Raw genomic sequence first — 23,341 nt, 5'->3', positions numbered from 1 at the left:
TGGAGTCCGTTTGTGTATTATAACAGTGTGTGTCCTTTCAGTGTTTCTTCATGTCATTTTTTAGTGGTTTTGTATTATTTTTATCATTGTACATCCTATACTTTTGTGGTTTTTTGAAGTGCCGTAGTTTTCTTGTATTTGAGTGAAATTTCGTTGTGGTTTTGTAAGTTTTTTGTCATTTTGTGTCTATGATGGTGTGTGGGAATTGCGTTTCTTAAGTTGTTGAAGTCCTTTTGTGTATTATTGCTTTGGTTTAATGTCTTTTTATTCACTTTTGTGGTAATTGTGTGGTGGTATTGCATGTGTCTGTGCAGCGGATATTTCATATTCCTTCAAAGTGTGTCCCACAGCTCTGAAATAAAGTAATAAATAGAGAATGTTTGACAGTGAGACCAATTAAAGATTAAATTCTCAGACTGTGGCAGAACAATGAGGGATGACGTCATCGTTCATAGAGATTTAACCGACATTCTTTGATTGAACCGTAAATGTTTTCTTCCAACAACAGTTTAGACACAACAGCTTGTGAGTCACACACAGTGGAGATCAAACACTCACTGTACTGTAACCTTATCCAAACACGCCACACACGAGTGTGTGTGTGTGTGTGTGTGTTTGTGTGTGTCCATCAACTGCACAGGAGTGTGTTTACTGAGGAGTTAAAAAAGTCATTACAGATTCTCTGAATGCAGACACACAAAAGGATGTCATTTCTATCTCAGATCCTTCAGTACACACTACACACACACTAACGTGTGTTTAAACACAACATGTGAAGCAAAATACCAACTACACACAAATCTCTGTCAACTCAGCTCTGTGCGCTGTGTAAACTGCTAAGAATGAGCTGCAGGCAAGCACGCACACACCCCTCAGACAAGGAAGTGCATCAATAACGATCGACTTTCTGTTCATTTACATGTTGATTTATTGAATTAAATGTGTGCATTTGCATTGTTGTTCTGAGTGTTTTACGGTTTTTATGCATTGTCATTTTTTTGTGCAATTTTCTGTTATATTTGTCTGTTTTTCATGTCTTTTTGTGTGTTTTTGGAGTGATGTTGTGGTGAGACATTTGGGCGACTGTGGATGGTGAACTGTGGAGGGTCGCTTTCTGATCGAGAGGTTGGAGGTTCAATCCCAAGGCTATAACCTGTCAATATGTCAAAGTGTCCTTGGGAAAGATAGTGGACTCTAAGTTGCTCCAAATAGTCGACTAGTGCCTTGCACAGCAGCACTATGTATTATTATCGGTGTGTGAAGGAGCTGATATTGTAATAAAAATGCAAAAAAAAATAAAGTTAATTTCCCAATTTGTGTATTTTGTTGTAATTTTTGTTCGTGTTTTGAAAAGTCTGTGTGTGCATTTACTTTGGGGGGACACACAAAACTAGTCCAAGGCCCCCTAAACATATTGCATTGTGGGTTTTTGTTGTTTTGGGGGAGTTTTGTCTCTTTGGAGTTATTCTGTGTCATTATGGTAAATGTATTTAATTCATCAACATTTTGTGTGTTTTCCGAGTCATTTTGTGCATTTTTAACGTTGCGTATTTTTTTGTTTTGTGTCCTTTAAGTGCTTCAGTGTAATTCCTTCATTGTTTTGTATCTGTTTTGTTGTTTTGTGTGTTTTTCTGTCATTTAGTACATGTTTCCTGTTGAACTGACTCATTTTGGATGTGGTTTTGTGAGTAAATTTTGCATTATGTAGTTTTGTGTGCATATGAAATCATATATACACATATATATATAATTATTATGACTCTAGCACAAGGTAACAAATAACATTTCAGCGGCTGGCACCAATTATTTTACAGTTAACTGCATGATTATTTAAAGTTCTAATTATAATGTATTAAACCATTATATATTATACTGAGCTGAATGCCCTCGTGATTACAAAGATGATGATGATGATAATTGTGACAATGGCGTCGAAATTTGTGGTATGATTGTAAAAACAACATCTATTAGATGGATTTATGCACCGCAGACCCACTTCAGTCTCAACATGTTTTACTGCACTTTTACTGCACTACTGGAACTACAGCAGCTCAACACTGCCATCTACACACCACCAGTGGTACTACAGTTTAATCAGAGTAAATTACACCTTTCCTTAATGTTTGTGCCATTTTATTTCATTTCAGAGGCTAAACATTGTCTACAAAGACACTTAAAGATGAAGTTAAAATGTGTATACTTTGTGTTGTTCTGTTTTTGTTTAAATGTGCTGTGAAAATAAAGGACTACTGTGTGAATAAATAAAGAATGAATGGATTCATTAATGAATGAATGATGGAGTGGAGCTCAGTAGATCTAAAAAAAAAAGAAAAAAGAAAAGATTAAAAAAGGAGGGGAAAAGGGAAAAAAAGTTAAGACAGTAAGAAAAAAGAAACAAAAGTAGATGAAAAAGGAAAAAAAAAGAGAGAAAAAAGAAAGAGAGAAGACAAAAAGCAAGCACGAAAAATAAGAAAAAGTAGATGTAAAAGGAGGAAAAAAAAGTAAGAAAAAAGAAGAAAAAGTAGATAAGGGGGGAAGAGAAAAAAGAAAAAATAGAAAGGAAAAAGAAAAAAGGAGAGAAAAATAAAAAGGAGATGTAAAAGGAAACATTTCCCATAAAAACCAGCAAATAAATGGAAACATTCCCGCTGCACCCTTCAGATGTGTAACTAACACATTACAACACACACTGTGGTTTGTTCATTCAGATTGTTTACACAACAATAAAGGAGGAAAAATCTAGATTTTATTGTGTTTCTTGAATAATCAAACTCACATTTAACTGATGTGAACAGACTCCGCCCACGCACGATGCTCAGTTTCCTCCCCTTGTGCTCGATGTTAATGTTCTACACCAATCAACTGAGGCGTGCTTGATGTTTCGACTATGCACGGCTCTCCCCACCGCCTAGCCTTCCCTTCTCACACTCAATGTTTGGACTCCGCCCAACTCAACTTTCACATGCTCGATTTTCCGATAACATTGATTATGTTTCACTTTGTAAATAATTACTTTAGGGTTACTGCAGGGTTAACCCCAGGAATTTTTCACAGTGTAGGGGGATCGCTTGGCACGTGAGCAAGCGTCACAGGTGCAAGTCTTGCAGGGAGGTCAGGGGGCATAGCCCCCTTGAAAATTTCTAAATTCATAACCCTTTGAAAAACTATTTCCTGCATTTTGAGTGACGTAAAGCTCAAGTTTCATCAGTTTAGTTTTTGTTTAGACTAGTACAGTGCCTGTCAGAAGTATGTATTCATATAGTGGGAGGAGCTTAAGTAAAGTTGTCAATTATGGCCAAATGAGTATGTGTTTGAAGGTTGTATGTACAAAGAGGTGTACATACTCTGTAGTTTGTAGTGCTATAAAGGGGTTTATTTGCAGGTACAAAATAAAATAGTGTGTGTGATTTCCCTGGTTTAATTCTATAAGACATGCTAATGATAAAATTGATAAATAAAGTTTGCACCAATGTTTGCTGGACTTAAGCAAATAGATAATAAATGTCCCAGAGAATCTCCTGTCCTTAGACCCTCCTTCAACAAGGAAAAACTCAAAAAACCCTGTGGGAAAATTAATTACACACAAACATGTCATGTACATCCAAAATGCGCATTAGGTTGTAAACATGTGGTGAAAATATCAGCGTTTATAATGCCATGTTCGCGGAGAAATGTGCATGTTTCGCTGTTCGCTTTGGGCACGGGCGCTGTGATTGGCCGCCAATAACTTCCGGGAACTATTTGAGTCTATTTCGAACTTCTGTTGTCGCAATGCTCTCTCTAAACGGCTCTGTATGTGTGCGGCTCAGACGCCGCTCACCCCTCTCATGTCCCTTCACCAAAAAAGTCCAAAATAATGGATGCACACCCTCGGCCCATGTGCAAGCTGTTAAAAAAAGTTTCAGGTTGATCAGACATTGAATGACAGAGATAAGAGCTCCGCACGCACGCACACACACACACACACAGACACACCTTCCTTGTATTTATAGATAGATTATGAAGCACACTGTTTATGGGTTAGAGTCACGGAACGGACTGTCTTCACTACTCCGAGCTTTTATACTTGAGTGCACCGCCACATAGTAGTTTCCAGTAAACTCCTACATTTCCCAGAACCCTTAGCGCTTCTCTGTAGTCCCAGTACTCTTTCTGGGACGTGTTTTAAAGGTGTCAGTACTTTCGTAGCTCGTCTCCATCTCTCCTCTGTTTCTCCTCGTATTTGTCAGGGAGGAGTTTTAGTGTCCATGCAAATGAGTTCCTGTCTGACCCTGCTGATTTGCTGTGTGGGGTTCCCCAGGGCTCTGTTTTGGGCCCGATTTTGTTTTTACTCTATATCCTTCCATTAGGAAAAATGATCCAGACCTTTGATGATGTTTCCTACCATTTGTTTGCGGATGATATTCAGCTTTACTGCTCTTTTAAGCCCTCTGAGATCCAGAAATTAAGCTCTCTGCTGAAATGTCTTGCGCAAGTTAAACAATGGCTCGGTGCAAATTCCCTACAACTAAACCCAGACAAAACGGAGGTGCTGGTGTTTGCCCCTGATGACGCTTTGCCAGGGATTCACCAGTATTTGGGCGACCTGAGTTTGTCTTCTAAAACAAGCCTTAGAAATCTTGGCATTATCTTTGACAAAGCAATGTCATTAGAGCACCACTCTAAACTGCTGACAAGGAACTGTTTTTACCAACTGAGGAAAATCTCTAAACTACGTTCAATTGTGTCCAGAGATGATCTTGAGATGATTATCCACGCCTTTGTGTCTTCCCGTTTAGACTATTGTAACAGCCTATTTTCCTGTCTAAACAAAAAGGCGCTGTCTCGTCTCCAGCAGGTACAAAACTCTGCAGCGAGGTTACTGACTCCCACAAACAAAAGGGCCCATATTACTCCCATTCTAAAAGCCCTTCATTGGCTTCCAGTCACTTTCCGTTTCAATTTTAAAATTCTGGTGCTGACCTTCAGAGCCTTGCATGGTCAGGCTCCCTCCTACATTAGAGACTTGTTGTGTCCTTATACCCCCTCCCGGAGGCTGAGGTCCCAGGATCAGAACCTGCTCATGGTCCCCCGTACCCGTTACAAGACCAGAGGAGATCGCTCCTTCCAGGCGGTCGCGCCAACGCTCTGGAACGATCTTCCGTTTTCGCTGCGTCTGCTTGATTCCGTTGATGCTTTTAAGAGCCAACTGAAAACCTATCTGTTTCAGAAAGCATTTTAAAAATTCCAGTGATAAAGGGTTGTTTTATGACCATCATATTTTTGTGACTGCAACTGTAATTTGTATTGTATTGTATGCACTGTATGCATTGTGAAGCACTTTGTGACTCCTGTCTGTAAAAGGTGCTATATAAATAAATATTACTTACTACTTACTTACTTACCAGGTGGTGAAATGCAGGATGTTGTCACATTTATTGAGGGTCGATGTGAAAAATACACGTAGATCAGTAATTAGTGTGATACAGCGGACTCCACGCAGCAGTAAAATCTGAGCTTTGCACTGAGTCTGAGCTCCACGTATGTCTTCCCGAGTATGTTTGAGCCTTTACAAAGCAGAAGAAGCACACAGGCAACATTAAGGCAGCTAATGACGCGTTTCCATTGGCGGTATCGGATCTACTCGGCTCCCCACTCCTCGTTTTCGGGACACAATACTGAATTTCCAGAGCGTTTCCATTGAGCACCAAGATGACACGCTAAACTGCCAGACTCCACGGATTGCACTTTTTTGCTGCCATCCTCACAAGATCGCCAACAAAAATCAATGAACGCCAAATGCATCCTCTCTGTGCGTGAGTTGATGACGCTACGCTGTGATGATTCTGTGAACCAATCAGTGTCTGCTTTGAGCCTACGTCACATTTTCAGATCAGGGCTGTTTTTTTGGAACCTCAACAAAGGAGGTACAAAAAAGAAGCAGCACCAGGTACCACGGAGGGGGTACTTTTCCCCAGTGGAAAAACACAAACGGAGAGCAGAGCCGAGCAGAGCAAAAAGGAAAAAACTACAGAAAAGCGTAGGGGCCGACATCACAGCATAGGGGGTCCCTACGCTCAACAACACTGGTGAGAACCCAGCAGTGGTTTCTGGTCCTGTATCATGCTAGTCTCACACCTCCCGTGTGTCTTTTTAGGAATAACAAATAAAAAACGTGCTGAGATAAAACTCAGTGGAAAGTTGATCTGCTTGAAGTGCTGTGGTGAGTGTGTGGAGCCTCCTCCCAAAGGGGATTCCCTCTAAAACACATCAGTGACACAGGCTTTTTCCAACCAGGGGAAACAGGCTGGAAAATGCTCCACATCCTGACTTCCAGTAATCCATGTCCACATTATCCATGTAGTGAAACGTAGCCGCCTGCTGGCCTTTGAAAGGGAGAACGCATAGACGAAGAGTCGTCTCTGATGAGAAGCCTGAGCTACTTCATCACAGCAGTATCTGATCCGAGGATCACTTCGTCAACTTTCATGTCAGCATTTAAAATGATGACCAATCAGAACATTTACACAGGAAACTCCAAAGGAGTTGTTTTCTGTATTTTTGATCTCCTTATCTATATTTTTTCTATCAGTTTCTGTGGTTTGTTGCCTTTTGGTATGGTTGTTTCTATATTTTCCTGTCATCTTGTGTGGTTTTCTTTTGTTCAGGTTCAGGTGACTATATTAGTACCCGTAGGTAGATTTGTTTTGCAGTGAAAAACAGAAGATGGCATCTTCATTGACATTAAAACAACAGACAATTCACAACACAACATCGTACTCGCAGGCTGACCAGGACCAAAGGAAAGAGGGGCAACTGAGCAGTTAAAAGATCATTACAACATTCAACATTGACTTCCTTGATGGTCGTGATGTCATGGTTGATCCTTGTCAGTCTTTTAAAATCATCAATAATCAAATCATTGGTTTTTATAGTGTTAACTTCCAGATATGATTCACCCAGTGACGTGTAGTCAGGGTAGGCAAGGTAGGCAGTGCCTACTCAAGGGTGAATTTATAGTTTGAATATTTGTTTTAATTATAATATAATTATAAATTATTTATTTTTAAATTTCCTACAACACCTTTAAGTTTGAAAGTGTCAGCATTTTGTACTTTTCATAGCCCAAATGACTAAACATCACTATTTCCTGGTACGGCAGAGACGCTGGACGGCAGGAGGAGGCCACGCCCCTTCTCAAAAGCACGTTGCTGCTCTGCCTCTGTTCCCATAGCGTGTTTTTATGTGTTTGCACATGCGCAGTCATGTCCCCAAGACAAAGACCATTTATGTACAAAAACGGCTCTCTACACTGCCTTTGGACGTAACCGCACTATGCTAAATGCTATACGTAGGTTCACACTGCATTAGTGAATTGATATCATGTGACCGCTGCTGCTACGTTCTCTAGCTAGTGGGTGGGATAACACTACAGGCAGGATGACAGCGCTAGAGAAACTTTTTTTGAGGAAAAACAACAGCTTTTAAAAGATAGAGACCAACACCTGAGCTACCAGACCTTCAGCAAAGGTAAGATCAGAACATTGTTGGTATTTTCTACAGTGAATGGAACAAAAGGAAGGATTGACTTTGTGGATGCTCCTCACTGAGGCTGTTCTGAGTTGTTGTTGTCATTTTCTCCATGTTTCTGTGTTTCCAACACAAACAACAGATGTGCTGTCGTGTCATGAGATATATCTTGTTGGGAGAGTATGGAGGCTATATTAAATAATTGTTTATGTTTATTTAATGGTGTTTTACAATGTTGATTTTGTTAGATGGATAAATATTTGTTCATGTGGATCTTGTTGGGTTTTTTCTTTCTTATTATGAATTTTATATTTTGATAAGCGCATTAAGATGACTTTGTTGTAAATTGCGCTATACAAATAAAGTTGAATTGAATTAAATTAACACTTGCTAGCAGAAACATATGAAATTGACATTGGTGGTGTTGATTTGCAACGCCCTGCCTACCCTACCCTAGTGCTCACGGCACGTCATTGGATTCATTGCATCATTTGATAAAATCATCAGTTACAGAGCCATATTTTGCATTTTTGTTGTTTTCTGTATTTTTGATGTCCATATTTGTATTTTGCTATAATTTTGTGTGATTTTGGGAGACATTTTGTGCATTTTTCTTGTCATATGGGATTTTTGGAGTCATTTTTGCATGTTTTTGATGTTTGCATCTGTATTTTTCTATCATCTTGTGTTTTTCTTTTGTTTTGTGTAATTTTGGAGTAATGTGCTTTTTTGTTGTTTTCTGTATTTTAGATGTCCTTATTTGTATTTCTCTATAATTTTGTGTAATTTTGTGCATTTTTGTTGTAATTTGGGTTTTTTGGGGTAATTTTTGTGTGTTTTTCATTCGTTTTGTGTATATTTTGAGTCATTTTGTGCATTGTTCTTGTTCTGTCATTATGTGTGTTTTCAGGGCCATTTTTGCATATTTTTAATGTCCTTTTTCCACATCGGCATTTACTTTGGGGTCTGCACAAAAATAGGACGAGGTCCGTCAGCTGCCCGTATCTAATCTAGTGAACGTTAGCTACATATAAATAGTAGCTTTTTTCCATGTTCTTGAGAAGTATGTGTTGCAAAAACAGGCTTTGAACCATTTTCCCATCATTCCCACTGATATAAATATGATACAGAAATAAATCTCCTACATAGTGATAAGACCAGAGTTTGTTTTGGCTCAGTTTGGTTTAGTTTAAAGGAGTTCAGGTTGGTCTTGGTTGGAGCGTTCGTTCCTACCTTGACGTGGCTCTGAGCTCCGAGGTTGTAGATCTCCGTTGGCTTCACCTGGTTGATGATCTTCACCAGACACGTGCTGTCCGTCAGGTCCCCGTAATGTAGCATCATGTCTGTCAGACAGTGTTTAATTAAACTTATTTATCCACTGAGATCAGATCACATGAGAATCTCATCATTTACTCATTAACTTTGTGTGTTCCGGGGAAAACTCACCACAAATGCCAACAATTCTAACAGTCCATGAATGCAACACCAAATGTTAAAAACATATTTTTTAAAGTTTCAAATGTAAATCTGACTTTGGTTTAAGGTGAATTTAACCTTATTTGTATGATAATAATACTAGTACTATTAATAACATTATTGACAACAACAAGAATTATAAGATCAATAATTATTAAAAAAAAAATAATAGTAGTAGTACTACTAACAATAACAATTGTCATAACACTAATAACAAAAATTAAAAGAACAATAAAAAAGAAATAATAATCATGATAATAGTAGTAGTACTAATACTAACAACAAAAACAATTGTCAAAACAATAACAATTATTGCAACAATAATAAAAAATAATAATACAAACAATAACAATGACAACAATAACAAAATTATAGTAACAATAATAAAAACAAGAATAATAATAATAATAACAATAATTCTAATAGTAGTAGTACTACTAACAATAACAATTGTCAAAACAATGAAAATAATAATTAAAAGAACAATAATAATAAATGATAACAAAAAATTACAAATATTAGTACATTTACATTTACAAACAACAACGATGATAATAATAGATGCACTACTAACAATAACATAATAATGTCAACAATACAGACATAAAAACAACAGCAATAATTATGATAATAATCATAATAATAGTACTACTAACTATACCAATATCAAATATAGTGATGATAATAATAAAACTAGTGTGTAAATGGCTGGTTAGATACTAACTTCCTTCAGTGTGCGTCTGTGGGATCTGGTAAAGGTGTTCAATACGACCCGTGTTGAAGGAACTGGAGCGTCGCAAAATCCCGTGAACCTGAAGGAGACACAGACACTGTGAGCTACAAATGGAAGGGTGTCAAACATGTGGTTGGGAGGCCAATTTAGTCCATTAGTGACTGAGAAAGAAGACAAATCTTTATGAAGAAGTTACATTGCACATTTTAACTGTTTTATGATTTATTTTTGTTGTTTTTGAACGTACATTAGCGTCTGCTCTTCTTAGAGTTAATAAAGTGCTCACCTTAGCTTAGCTTACCTCAGAATAACCTTTTCTTTAGTTTAGCCTGTTTTATCTTAGCTTATTTTAGCATAGCTAACTATAGTTTATGGCAGGGGTCTCAAACTCAAATTACCTGGGGGCCACAGTAGGCAGAGTCTGGGTGAAGCTGGGCCACATCAGGTATTCCACAAAAAACTTTGGTAAAAAAATGTAATCTTCATAAACGTCATCACTAACAATTCTTTAATTTCAGTGGGTTCTTCTGAACATGAACATGGCTTGCCTACTTCCTGCTGCCAGAGACCTGCAGTACTTCCCCTCACATAGCTAAGCTACATTTGGATTTCCGCTTTTTCTTCCGGTGACAACAAGGCAGATAATGAACCACTCGGCAGCAGTCGCCTTTCTTTTTGCGCTCAATGTTCATGTATTTCGTGATGACATGGACATCGAGACATTTGTACCAAGAGAGAGAGAGCGAAAAAAAGGTGACTGCCTATCCGTTAGGACAGTGGGACATTAGCTGACTATAGCCGATATAAATCATGGGACGCAGCCACAGAGGCGTTATTTACTGGCTTTTATTTTCTATAATAACCCCATGGAATCAGCTGTACGTTCCAGCCAACACCGATATTTCCTTGACTATAACCGAGGCGGGTAGGTCCCCTATGAGCCTCAGCCTCGGAAGCGGAACGGTGGGTGCGAGCTGGCTGGGTGGGTGGCTCCATCGGAGGTGTGCTTCCCATGGTGACATCATCAACGCACAATGCTGTAAAGTGCCATTCATATTGTAAGTTATGTTCCACATGTAGTTTATTCAATGTTTAACAGGTGTTGTGGTTTCCCATGGAATTTGAAGCATCGTTGTTACGTGTTTGTCTTTGTTTACACGTGTTCTGCGTGTTGATTGGCTGGGAGGCTGGAGAAGGGCAGGCGTAAGCGGAGAATGAGAGGTACATCATGTTTTAACGACATACATTAAAGGCTGATAAACCTTTGATAACGGCTCGAGTCACGTAATTACAATACAGTATAAAACACACGGGCTGCACTAACATTACATGTTCACATTGTCCTGCAGGCCACAAATTATAGTCCCACTGGCCACGAAAATGAGACCTCTGGTTTATGGTATCTTATTTTATTACCCTGTCTTAGGCCATATTAGTCTATCTTATCGTGAATATTTGATCATAGCTTAGCTTATTATAGCCTATTTTAGCTTAGCTTATCTGATCTTTTTTTGTAGCTCAACCTTTTTTGTTATTCCTTATCTAATCTTAGCTTATTAAATTTAGCTTAGTTTATCCTATCTTAGCTAATATAAATTTAGCTTAGCTTATCCTATCTTAGCTAATATAAATTTAGCTTAGCTTATCCTATTTTAGCTAATATAAATTTAGCTTAGCTTATCTTATCTTAGCTAATATAAATTTAGCTTAGCTAATCCTATCTTAGCTAATATAAATTTAGCTTGGGTAATCCTATCTTAGCTAATATAAATTTAGCTTAGCTTATCCTATCTTAGCTAATATAAATTTAGCTTAGCTTATCTTATCTTAGCTAATATAAATTTAGCTTAGCTAATCCTATCTTAGCTAATATAAATTTAGCTTAGCTTATCCTATCTTAGCTAATATAAATTTAGCTTAGCTTATCCCATCTTAGCTAATATAAATTTAGCTTAGCTTGTCCTATCTTATCATCGCTATTTTTCAAAACACATTTTTATCTCATCTTAACTTTTTCTATCTTACCTTAACAAACCTTATCTAATCAGATATTTCATCTGCTCTTATAGAACCTCATCTAATTATTTCAGGAAATAAAGGACAATATACTGGTTTATAAATATATGAAAACCATATTGTTTCTACTAATTGTTTGAGATAATTTAGAAACAGCCACCAAGTCCTGGAGAAACATAATAGCTGTAGAATATGAGGTTTACATGTGGGAAAACACAGACTTTATGATAGAAAAGCATTGTTCTAATGGTTTTCAGCTTCTTAAAGTCACCTGTTGTCATTCTCCGTATCTGTAAAAGCTTTCTTTAAATTCTTTCTTTTTCTGCAGGGGTTAAAAAATCCCTGCAGTGTCGGGACTGTTGGCGTTGTGCACGAGAACGAGGAAGGTCTGCTGAGTGCAGATAACCAGGAGAGTCCATCACATGCCCTGACCTCACTTCCTTAATACACTGAGCACTTCCTGTGAGCTTGTATGCTCTGCTTTCATTCCCTCTGCCTCACTTATTGTATTTACATTTCCTCTCTTCATCTTCAGCCACAGATGGAAGTAACAGAGCACACTCAATACTTTGTTACCGTAAGTTTCATAGTTATTCTACTTCATCTAAGTACGTAGTTTTTCAGATTAAGTTCAAATTGAGGGAACGGCTGATTTACTAGGAGCAACCTATCTGTGAAAAGTACAAAAAAGAACTCCCGAAATACACAAAACAAAAAAAAAAGAATGACAGAGAAATATACAAAATGACAGAAAAATATACAAAGAGACAGAAAAATACACAAAACAGAAAAGTACAAAAAAACGCCATCAAAAATATACAAAATAACTCCAGAAATACACAAAATAATAAGAAAAAAAAAACACAAAATGAGAAGAATTTCAAATTGATGGAGCGAATTAAATACTGACTATTATTGACTATTGGACAGTGTGTAGTTTCCATGATACTCACCTCATAACCTTTAGCGAGCAGGAACTCAGCCAGGTACGAGCCGTCCTAACAAGAGACCAGAAAAAAAAAGTCACACAAATATAACAACTGGAAATCAATCCTAGCGACCAGGAACGCTGTAATTTATTGGCCATCATTATCAATACTGTGTGAAAACAGGTGTAAATTTTAGTTCACATTGTGTCGTACGACAGGACCAATGTGTGATTAATCAAACATTGGTATCTGACCACTCCCAGCATACAAATTATCAGGTGTTCATGAATGAATTCAATCATCATGAACTTGTTACGCCCTCCTGTTTCGGAGGCCCCGCCCACTGAGGTCAAACAAGAAAATAGGTGGAGCAAAACAAAGATGTGCTTTTAGAAAAACTTTTGTGAAAACTGTAATTAAAGGAGTTCATTTAAACGCTCTGTGGAAGAGGATCAGCTATTGAGTAGGTGACATCTGCCCCCCTGTGTGCGCTGAGAACAACGTCACAACACAGATCCTGGAGACACACACAGAAATATGACATATGATAAATATTCTCATTCTGACTTGACAATTCCATGTTCGTGTTCTCCTCTAATAAAAAATTAAGAGAAAATTTAATTAAATGAATTAATAATAAATTAATTGATTAATTAATTTTAATTAAAATGTGATGACCCTGGGGACTTTGTCTGTAAATTAAATAATAAACAGAATTAAATTATGTTTGATGGGGGGGCTTAAGGCAGAGCTCACTGGTGACGTGTGTGTGTGTGTGTGTGTGTGTGTGTGTGTGTGTGTGTGTGTGTGTGTGTGTGTGTGTGCAACACTGTCAATAAGGTCTTGTTCCCCTCACCCGTGTTACTGCTCCTCTTTTCTTTTTTTTTTTTCCTGCTCAGACTTTCCGACCGCACACTCTGGAACATTCCGACCCAGTCATGGCATTCATTCCTCAACACCCCCCCCTCACACACACACACACTCATCTATAGTCACCCAGTCACCGTGCCAGCCCGTTTCCTCTTCAGGTTTAGGGCTCACGCTGGAGGAAGAACCAACACAAACACCGACTGCCTTCACTAAATATTAGGACTTTTATTATTACTCTTCTTCTACACAACAATAATTGTCACCCAATATTAAAATAAAAAGAAGAGGAAGAATCACGCTTTTCTTTATTGGCTGAAAAGATGAGTCTACAAGCAAACAGCCTGGATGTGGATCCAAGACCTCAGATTTTTGCCGATATTATTATTAATTATTATTATTTTAACAAAATCAAGAATAAATTGCAAAATGACATAAAATACAACCTCACGTGCATGTTTTTGGGACAATATTGTGCATTTCAACACGTTCTTTCATCGTAAACGGGTGAGCAAAGAGGCAGTTATGTCAAATATTATGCAAAATCGCAATATGAAATATGAGATATCAAATATAAATCTCTCTGACAGACTAAACCAGTGTTTTTCAACCTTGGGGTCACCCGGAATTCAAGTAGGGTTGCCTGAAATGTTTAGTAATGTTTCCATTGGTGTTCTGTGATCCCAGAGAACCATGTGACAGAGCTCAGGTGAGTAACCTGGCAGATCATCATTATTTAAATGTTTGTTTTCAGGCTGTTATAAAGATGATAGCAGGGTTTGCTTTGCTTTTTGAAAAGCGTCTGAGGTCGGTACGTTTGCCCTGCTGTTTCTAAAGCTGAGGTGAAGGTGGGCCCAGGTGCTGGAGGCCCCCCACGCCCCTCCCACGCCCTGCAGCATTCAAAGCTCCACCGGGTGTCATGTTTTCCTTCCCAGCGTGCCAGAGTCACAGCGCGTTGCGCCAGAGTCCAACATGGAAAACAAGCCTGAAGAGCTGCACCTCTGTTTGGAAACAAGAGGCTCCTTTGAGGCTTGCGTTAGCCCATAAACCTGGGCCTCAACTCGCCGCTTCCTGTTGTGGGGTCCGCTGCTGCACCGCTCACCTCTGAGGTCAACGTTACTCCAATAGCTCCCCAAAGACTCGTTTGCACATAATGCTCGACATGATTGGAAAGCTGAGAGTGAATAGACGAGCTATAAGATTGAGATATATCAACAATTAACAATTCATTAATTAAAAATCAGCTTTCAACTCATTTTTATCAAAAAGCACATGTGGATCATTTAATTCTTCCTTCCATCTACAATAAACTATCAACATTGTAAAAAACAATAACAATTAGGGATGTAACGATTCACTCAACTCCCGATACAATTCCATTCACGATTTATTTTACAAAATGGGACTGTAGATAAATGACTGAAAAATATTCCTTCATTTTTTTTCAGAAAAAAACTAGAAAATACTGTACTATTTTCCTTTTATTGTCAAAAGAATCCCTTGATAAACTATTCAAAACAATGCAATTTAACTAAAAATAAATCCTGAATGAAATAAATAAAGGAATAATACAAATGAAGAAGAAGCCTATTAATTTAAATTCTGGTTCTCTAGTAAACAATGCAAAACTGCATAATAGTTCTTTTTCTTTTTAAAAGTGCAACTGAAAATGTATTTTGTGCCTAAACAATTGGACTTTAAAAAAAAAAAAAAAAAAAAAAAAACAGTCGTTACGCTGTATTTACATCAGATATTTGTTTGGACCAGCAGAGGGCGCTGGTAACCCAGTGGTAGGTTGTCATGCAGCTATTCTTGCAGTGAAGAAGAGATGCTATGCTAGCAGTCAGAGCTAATAAAAAAACGTGACTTTTACAGATATTCACGTAATATTACAGATATTCTTTCAGTGTTAAAGGGGTAAGGAATCATTTATGAACATGTTTAAGAGTAGTAGGCGATTCCACCAGCCGCCTACGCTTCTGGACAAGAGAAGGATAAATAGATAGCACCCTCTGCTTTTTAAAAAAAGCACTGCGATTCAATTTTCAGAGTATCGATATGAAACGTGATACCTATGAATCTATTTTTAACTGCCTTACGATTAATCGTTACATCCCTAATAATAATTGTTCAACCCTCCTATTATCCTTCAGGTTAATTTAACCCCATTCAATGTTTATTATTCAAAAAATAATAGTTGACTAACTTTATTTTTTTGCTTTATATTTCATGATTTTAACTAGTGTGTGTGTATCTGTAGCTGGGTTTCCATTACAGATTTTTGCAAAATAAAAGCGATATTTCTACAAGTCGACAAAGTACAGTACTGTACAGTATTGTGCGTTGAACGTGTTTCCATTGAAGGTTGTTTTGGGGAGAAGCAACTCCCGTGAATTCTCATCCCGTGAGACTTCGTTGCACAAAGACGAACGCTCCAAACCTCCTTAGAATACTCTGCATTCCTTTATTGTTTTACGCCTAATGTGACACTAATCGTTTTTAAGCATAACGCTAAGAAATGTCTGGGTCTCCTCTTCTGTCCACATGTAGCACGCCATGTTTTCTCGGAGAGAAGTGGTAAGTGACCAGGTACGTCACGTCCTGTGACGTGTTTGCGGAAAAAGTATTCCCATTACGCTTTTGCGACACACTTAAATATCAAAACGTCTGAAATTCCTCCTCATGAACGCTAAAACTTTTTAGCGATATGAGTGTTTTTTAAAAATTCAGGTGTTTCCATTCCCAGTTTTTGTTGCGCTATTTATATTTTGCACATTTTCAAGGGTAATGTAAGTGCAGGTAATGTATGTATGTGTGATCTACTACTCACACCTGCCGAAGAACAACTGATATTTCCCGCGCTGTGAAGGGTAGGGTATTCTCACAAGGACATTCATAGTTTATGCAAACTAAGGGCAGAGCAAACATTTAAGAGCTTGTATGGCATGGCAGCCCTTTATTTACATCATTCTTCATTGTGCTCTGTAAGTATTACAAACTACATGCACTCGCTATCCCTCTAGGAAAAGGTTTACCATCAATATTGTTGTGAAACAGCTCTTTCACAGTGAAAATGACAGAGGACAATTTGTCTGAGACAGAGGACTTTATAGTGAATAACCTTAAATATGTTACCAAAATGGAAATAAAAAAACAAGTAAATAAATATGTTGTCAATAAATTTGAGAAGATTTGGATGAAAACAAGTCAAGATGAATTAATTCTAATTTGAATGTTTGTCCTGATGGTGGCACTAGAGAACAAGTCAAGCTTTAATTATCAAGGGCTTATTTATGTATTCAACAAATAAACAAAGTGTCTGACACAAAAAACTTGATCAACAATTTTATGAAAATCATTTCCTATAGGTAAAAATCCCTGGGGTCAGATTGACCCTAAGGGTAAAATCTGTTAGTAATACTTGAGGATAATAGGAAGGTTAAATTCCTAATTACTGTTTCTGTTGACCAGGGGTGGCAGCTTGTGGCTATTCAGCTCCTCCCCTTCCACAGACCAAACACTGACTCCCTCTCACATCATCAGCACCAATGTTTAAACCCAACTGGTGATCACATTAACTGGTGACTGAGTCAGTGCTCTGAAGTCAGCCATTATTTAAAATGTTCACCAGTTTCACCAAAACACCAGTGACAGTTCTCCATTCTTCATCTTCTGTTGAAGGTTTAGGACTAAAAGGCAGACTCCAGCTCTGTGGGCGTGGCTCCCCCTGCTGGTGAGAAGCTCCACTAATGTATAGGGTGGGTGGAAAAGTGTTGAACATTCCTGGTACATTCTCACAGAAATGTAATACCGGTAATTTCCAAAATTATTACTTTTTCAGGGGAATTATTTATTGAAATTAACAGGAAATTAGGAGTCATTTTAAATAACTGTATAATATCCAAAGATATCAGCAATTGATGCAAAATAATACAAATTAAAGAAAAATTTCAAAAAGGGATGCGTATTTCCGTAATTTTTAAATAGGGAAACTTGCTGGGAATTAAAGAATTAAACGGGAAAATTAAAAAATGGAATGTTGGTCGGTAACAGAGATATTAAAAGTGTAATTTAGTATTAAGATTAATTCCTGTTCTTGTTTCTTATCCCAGCAGGTGAATGGAAACAACCTCTTTGTACCTGCGACCAGAAGATCCAGATCAACCAGGACAGCTGGCAGAACAGCACATGCTGTTTGGAACAAACTGTGGAACTTCTTTTCTTTCCCTGAAGGGCGAGTGCTTTGGCAAACCGCCAATATTAGGAGAGGCCGATTGAAGGTGCAGCAGCGTAGTGGTGAAACCGTCAATTAACGACTACGTGTGCAAGTTCGCTTTTGTTGTTGTCAATTCATGTTAAAGTTTTTCCACTGCTTTTTGCAGTAAATGAAAATGATCTGTTGACAGTGTATTTTCAGTTTGTATACATTTCTCCTGTTTTACCCACAAAGGTATAAAGAACACTGATATACCCTACTCAAGTAGAAATACTGTTGCTTGACTGAAATTATACTCAAGTACAAGTCATACATAAAATATTTAAGTACAAGAAAAAAGGTAGCACAATTAAATAGCACTCCATTACTTTCGCCTACCGCACGCATAACGCTTAATCTGATTGGTTGGCTTCGATGTGATGTATTTGCTTGTTGTCTGTTCAATTTATTTTTTGTAGTTTCACATGGTCCATTGATCATTTCAAAATAAAAAATAAAAACACACTTAACAGTTTCGTGTAGAAATGTAATGAACTACTTTATTTCTTTTAAAATGTACTTAAAGTAAGTTAGAAATATTCTCAAAAGTACAAGTATTACCCGTAAAAACAACTCCGTTACAGTAACGTGAGTACTTGTAATCAGTTACTTTCACCTCTGATCATGCATGTATTCATAACACTGAATCAAGCAGAATACAATATTTTAATAAAAATGTCCATGCAACACAAGTATAACACTGTACATCAATGGTTTAATATTACACTATTTACAATGACTGGTAAGTCTGTAAGCTGTATGAGGTGTGACTTATGTCAGCAAAACCTGGTGAAAAGCAGAATAGTTGGATTGACTGGTTCATAGAGGAGTCTGAGCAGGCTGGTGAAGGTGATTGGATGGCAGACAAACTATAAATAAAAAAAAACATACTAATTAGATACAAATACACAGAACATTCGTAAATCACAATGTGTAATTAAATGTGAAACATATTTGTGTAGGATAAATGATGCTGGCGACTAGAACAAAAACAAACCCATAGCGTGTTTTTACGTTACGTTACGTCAGCAACCCGGACGTCAATCAATCACAAGATCGTGTAGTAGTTTTTGGGCATTTTTTTTTTTTTTTTCTTTAAGAGTTTTTCGTAAAAATGTTGCTTTGATGTACAGTTCAATCCCCGTTTATTTAATGTTTACATTTGTGTTTCTCCAAATGGCGACGCATACAGTAACACATACAGTAACACATACATTACAAACATTGTTAGATATTGGTAGTATCATAAATAATAATAATAACAATAATAGTAATAATAGTAATAATAATAATAATAATAATAACAATAATAATAATAACAATAACAATAATAATAATAATAATAATAACAATAACAATAATAACAATAACAATAATAACAATAATAATAACAATAACAATAACAATAACAACAATAACAACAATAATAATAATAATAATAATAATAATAATAATAATAATAATAACTTACCTCACTGGGAACATTACACTCCGTCTCCCGACTTTTCACGAAGAAGTCAAGCCATGACAGGAGTGTGTATATTGGGGGAATATCAGGTACATTCACCCCATCTCCACTTCAGATACAGGTTGTTGTTACATTTAATGCGGGTCGATAGATGCGGAGCAATGTTTTGAATGTCACCGCGCACGCGCACATCTACCGGGCGAAAGTAAAACCTGAGTTTTGCAGATAGTTGGACCGGTTTGAGCCCTTACCTGTCCGGTGATGCCGGTGATAAGCGCCACCTTTCTCTCCTTTTTAGGCTCCAACGCCTCCGAACTCTGAGCCATTTCTGATTGAGTGAGGACAGAACCGAGCCTGGACCACACAGCAGCTCACACGGTCACTTCTCACGGTTCTCCGGTACGAACGGTGCGTCTCAGTATCAGTGAATCTAAACTCAGCCCGCTGTGCTGGGCGCGTCACAATGCGGAAGTAGCAGCAGCCAATGAGAGCGCAGCAATAGATCAACAAGCTGAAGACAAAGAGAAGCAGATGCTGCTGCTGCAGCGCCACCCGCAGGATTACTCTGGTAATTACACCACCAGCAGCGCTCCAGCTCATGGAGGATAAATAAAAGAATAAAAGCAAAAATAAAAACAAAACATTTTTCTATGTATAAAATCAATTCATAAATTAATAAAAATAAATAATATTTACACTTTTATTTGAATTTTTTGTTGCGGTTTTTAATAATGTATGAAATAAATCAACACTCGAGAAGAAAACCAAACACTTTTAATGCTTTTAATGGATGGATGAATGAATGAACAGTTGGATCAATGAATAGATGGATGGATGACCAGGATTGTCTCTGGTCTTTGGAGAGAGCAGACGTGTTTTCATTCGCTCCGATAACACGACCTTGGCTACAGCTGGCTACAGCTGAACAGCCTGAAAAATTGGGCCCAAGACTGAAGGAAAATGGTGAAAAAACCGCAGGGAGGCCCTTCAGAACCCAATTTGGGTTTGGAAGAGGTCAAGGAGATGATACGCGAGGGTCTACGAAACCTATCTGCCGAGATAAAGTCGTTGGAAAAGACGCTGGAAAACTCACTGGAAAACCTACACAGCGAAGCAAAGGTACTGAAAGAAAAGAATGAAAGAAATGCTGAAGAGATAAAATTGTTGAACAACAGGGTTGAACAGCTGGAACAAAAGGAAAGAGAGAAAGATGTCATCATCACAGGCCTCAAGATAAAACCCAGGAGTTACGCGAGTGACGAAGAAATAAAATCGATTGAACAACAGGTCATTGATTACCTGGAGTCGAAGGACATTGTCCTGAACCCTGACAACATCAACTCCTGCCATCTCCTGCCAAAGAAAAATGATAACAGAGACATTATGGATGAAAAGGGAAAAACCTTCCAAACACCTTCGAATAAGGAACTATTCTTGAACTGGAGGAATGCTAACAACGTCTGGCAGGGAACAAGGCCAACACGAACAACAATAGAGAGGAGGAGGAATGAAAACAAGACAACACTGACTACAGATGAGAATACACAAAAAAGGACTGTTCAGAACAACTCAAGAATGTTTGACCAGAGAGACATGTAAACCCATGTAAATTTGCGATGGTAAAACAGGGGACGGGACCCAGATAAGCAAACTGCTTCTCTCGTCTCCTTTTTCGGCATGTACAAAAAAAAAAAAATGTAAAAAAAAAAAAGTGAATGTAACCATGTCGGAAATAAACTGAATAAATAAAATAAAATAAAAAATGACTAGATGGATGGATGGATGAATCAATAAATAGATGGATGGATAGATGATTAGATGGATGGATGAATGAATGAACAGATGGATCAATAAATAGATGGATGGATGACTAGATGGATGAAATGGATGGATGGATGGATGAATGAATGAATGAATGAATGAATGAATGAATGAATGAATGAATGAATGAATGAATAGATGGATCAATAGATGGATAGATTACTAGATAGATGGATGGATGAATATATGGATGGATATAGATGAAATGGATGGATGGATGGATGGATGAATGAATGAATAGATGGATGGATGGATGGATGGAAGCCTTAAAGGAAAACACAGTGAACAATCCTCAGAAGTAAAACATTTATTACACATAGATCTTATACAATTTATTTTTAAATAAAGAAAACTTGAAATAAAAATGATGAATATTAAAATAAAGGTGAAATGAATGAATGGCTTTTAAGCCGAGCAGCAGCCGAGGTTTGAATTTACAGCCAGTTTTTCTTCAGGTGGGAACAAAGAGGACCAATAAAGCTCTGACTCCCGTTCACACGACGACCAATAAAACCTTTTCAGTATTTAGACAAATTCAGGTCATCATTAGTCATTTCTATTGATTTATTTATTATGTTTATTTAGATTTTTGGATCTTCATCTACGTGTGGACGAGACGGTCACACTGACGTCCTGTTTGTCCCCCTGAAAAACATCACACGTTTGTACTTAAGTACAAAATAAACAGAAGAGTCACTGCTAGGTAGTTTTCTGTTGTTCGTTACGCCTTCATGGAAGGTCAGAGGGCGAGAATCCAAGCGAGCACGTGAGCAAAAAAAGACCGAAAACGTCCAGTAAATATGGCGGGAAGCAGAAAGTCTTCAGCATAAATGACGACCTTCTGTGCGATGTCAGCTAAATGAAAAAGGGCGTGGTTTAAAAATACAACTGGAGCTGAATAAACACATCTGTATAAGACTTTTTACATTACAAGAAATAAAATCTGTATTCACAAAATATATGATTTAAATAACAGCGTTCTGAGACGTTTTCGCTCAATCTTTAAAGAAATCTGAGAAGAAAAAAAAAGTGCAAAGCATGCAAACACTCGTACACACTGATCCCTGTGGGCAGAGGAAATGTGGAAGGATTTTACTGGTGGGAAAAGAAAGAAAGCAGTAAAAAAGTATGAGATGGAGAGAGAGAGAGAGAGAGAGAGAGAGAGAGAGAGAGAGAGAGAGAGAGAGAGAGAGAGAGAGAGAGAGAGAATGATCCGCTGGATCTCCACGAACAGCAGCGTTGGTCCAGTGTTTGGCTCTTTTGTCACGCTGAGCAACGACGACTCACGTCTGAGAGGGAAACACAGTAAGAGTCACAACCTGGAGTCAGTGCACGTACACATTTTATTTAGTTTTGTTGTTGTTTTCTATCTTTTTAGAGTCATTGTGTGCATATCTGTTGTATTTTGTTGATAATTGTTGCATTGTTGTCATTTTGTTTAGTTGTTGTTTTGAATGTTTTTATGACTCCTTTTTTATGACAGTCATTGTGTGCATATTTGTTGCATTTGGCCCATAATTGTTTTGGAGTCATTTTTGTGTACTTTAAATTTAGTTTTTTTGTGTAATTGGAGTTAATTTGTGTACTTTTTGTCATTTAATGAGTTTTTGGCGACATTTTGTTCAGTTTTGTATATTTTGTGGAGTCATTTTGTGCATAATTGTTGTCATTTTGTGTGTTTTTGGAGTCATTTTGATTAGTTTTGTTGATCAGTATCTTTTTAGAGTAATTTTTTGCATATTTGTTGCATTTTATCCATAATTGTTGCATTTTGTGCATAATTGTTGTCATTTAACGTGTTTTTGGAGAAGTTTTATGTATTTTAATTCTACTTTTGTTTGTTATTAGAGTTACTTCTGTGTTTTAATTGTAGTTTAATGTGTTTTGGAGTCATACTGTATTGTTGTTTTGTATATTTCTTGGAGTCATTTTGCGCATTATTGTTTTTGAAGTCATGTGTGTATTTATTTTGGGGTCCAATCCAAATTAGACTGAAGGCCACATGTGATCCCCAGACCAACAGTTTCTTATGTCTATTATATTTGACAGATATAAATTGCACTAATGAATAGTATTGTCCATTGTGTTCATCTGCTGTGTGCATGACAATAAACATCTAAAATCTGGATTTTATTCATAGAGTTTTATTTATTGTGCTTTTATCACAAATAACATTTACTTTTTGTTTTAAATGCCTTAAATGTGTTTGTTTTTCTTCTTTTTTTTAATGATTATTTAAAGTGTGCTATAATTGTCACTATTATATT

The 23,341-nt window shown here is 37.3% G+C and overlaps 2 protein-coding genes and 1 long non-coding RNA gene across 6 annotated transcripts in view; all 3 read right to left on the bottom strand.

Annotated features, from left to right (window-relative positions):
* Nucleotides 1–19,730, bottom strand: part of gmds (GDP-mannose 4,6-dehydratase) — a 141,631-nt gene extending 121,901 nt beyond the window's left edge. Inside the window, exons 1-4 of the mRNA XM_028444862.1 lie at nt 19,505–19,730; nt 12,688–12,732; nt 9,710–9,797; nt 8,743–8,852 (exon numbers count right to left, since the gene is read on the bottom strand). Coding sequence (XP_028300663.1) covers nt 8,743–8,852; nt 9,710–9,797; nt 12,688–12,732; nt 19,505–19,579 — 318 coding nt within the window. The 5' untranslated portion in view covers nt 19,580–19,730. The remainder of the gene's footprint in view (nt 1–8,742; nt 8,853–9,709; nt 9,798–12,687; nt 12,733–19,504) is intronic.
* On the bottom strand, nt 18,433–19,493 carry LOC114462175 (uncharacterized). The gene is made up of 2 exons (XR_003673919.1): nt 19,257–19,493; nt 18,433–18,654 (listed from the first exon to the last, which is right to left on the bottom strand). It is a non-coding gene; the product is annotated as an uncharacterized LOC114462175 (long non-coding RNA).
* Nucleotides 19,731–21,366: 1,636 nt separating the features above from the next.
* The window catches only part of mylk4b (myosin light chain kinase family, member 4b), a 50,772-nt gene continuing 48,797 nt past the window's right edge, over nt 21,367–23,341 (bottom strand). For all 4 annotated transcript variants that reach the window (XM_028445061.1, XM_028445062.1, XM_028445063.1 and 1 more), the window contains one exon: nt 21,367–22,363. The gene's annotated coding sequence lies outside the window, so the exon portion shown is untranslated. The remainder of the gene's footprint in view (nt 22,364–23,341) is intronic.

This window comes from Gouania willdenowi, chromosome 4 (assembly GCF_900634775.1).
Source record: "Gouania willdenowi chromosome 4, fGouWil2.1, whole genome shotgun sequence".
Classification (NCBI taxonomy): Eukaryota; Metazoa; Chordata; class Actinopteri; order Blenniiformes; family Gobiesocidae; genus Gouania; species Gouania willdenowi.
Note: the sequence above shows the minus strand (reverse complement) of the source record. Positions and strands in the feature narration are given on the sequence as shown.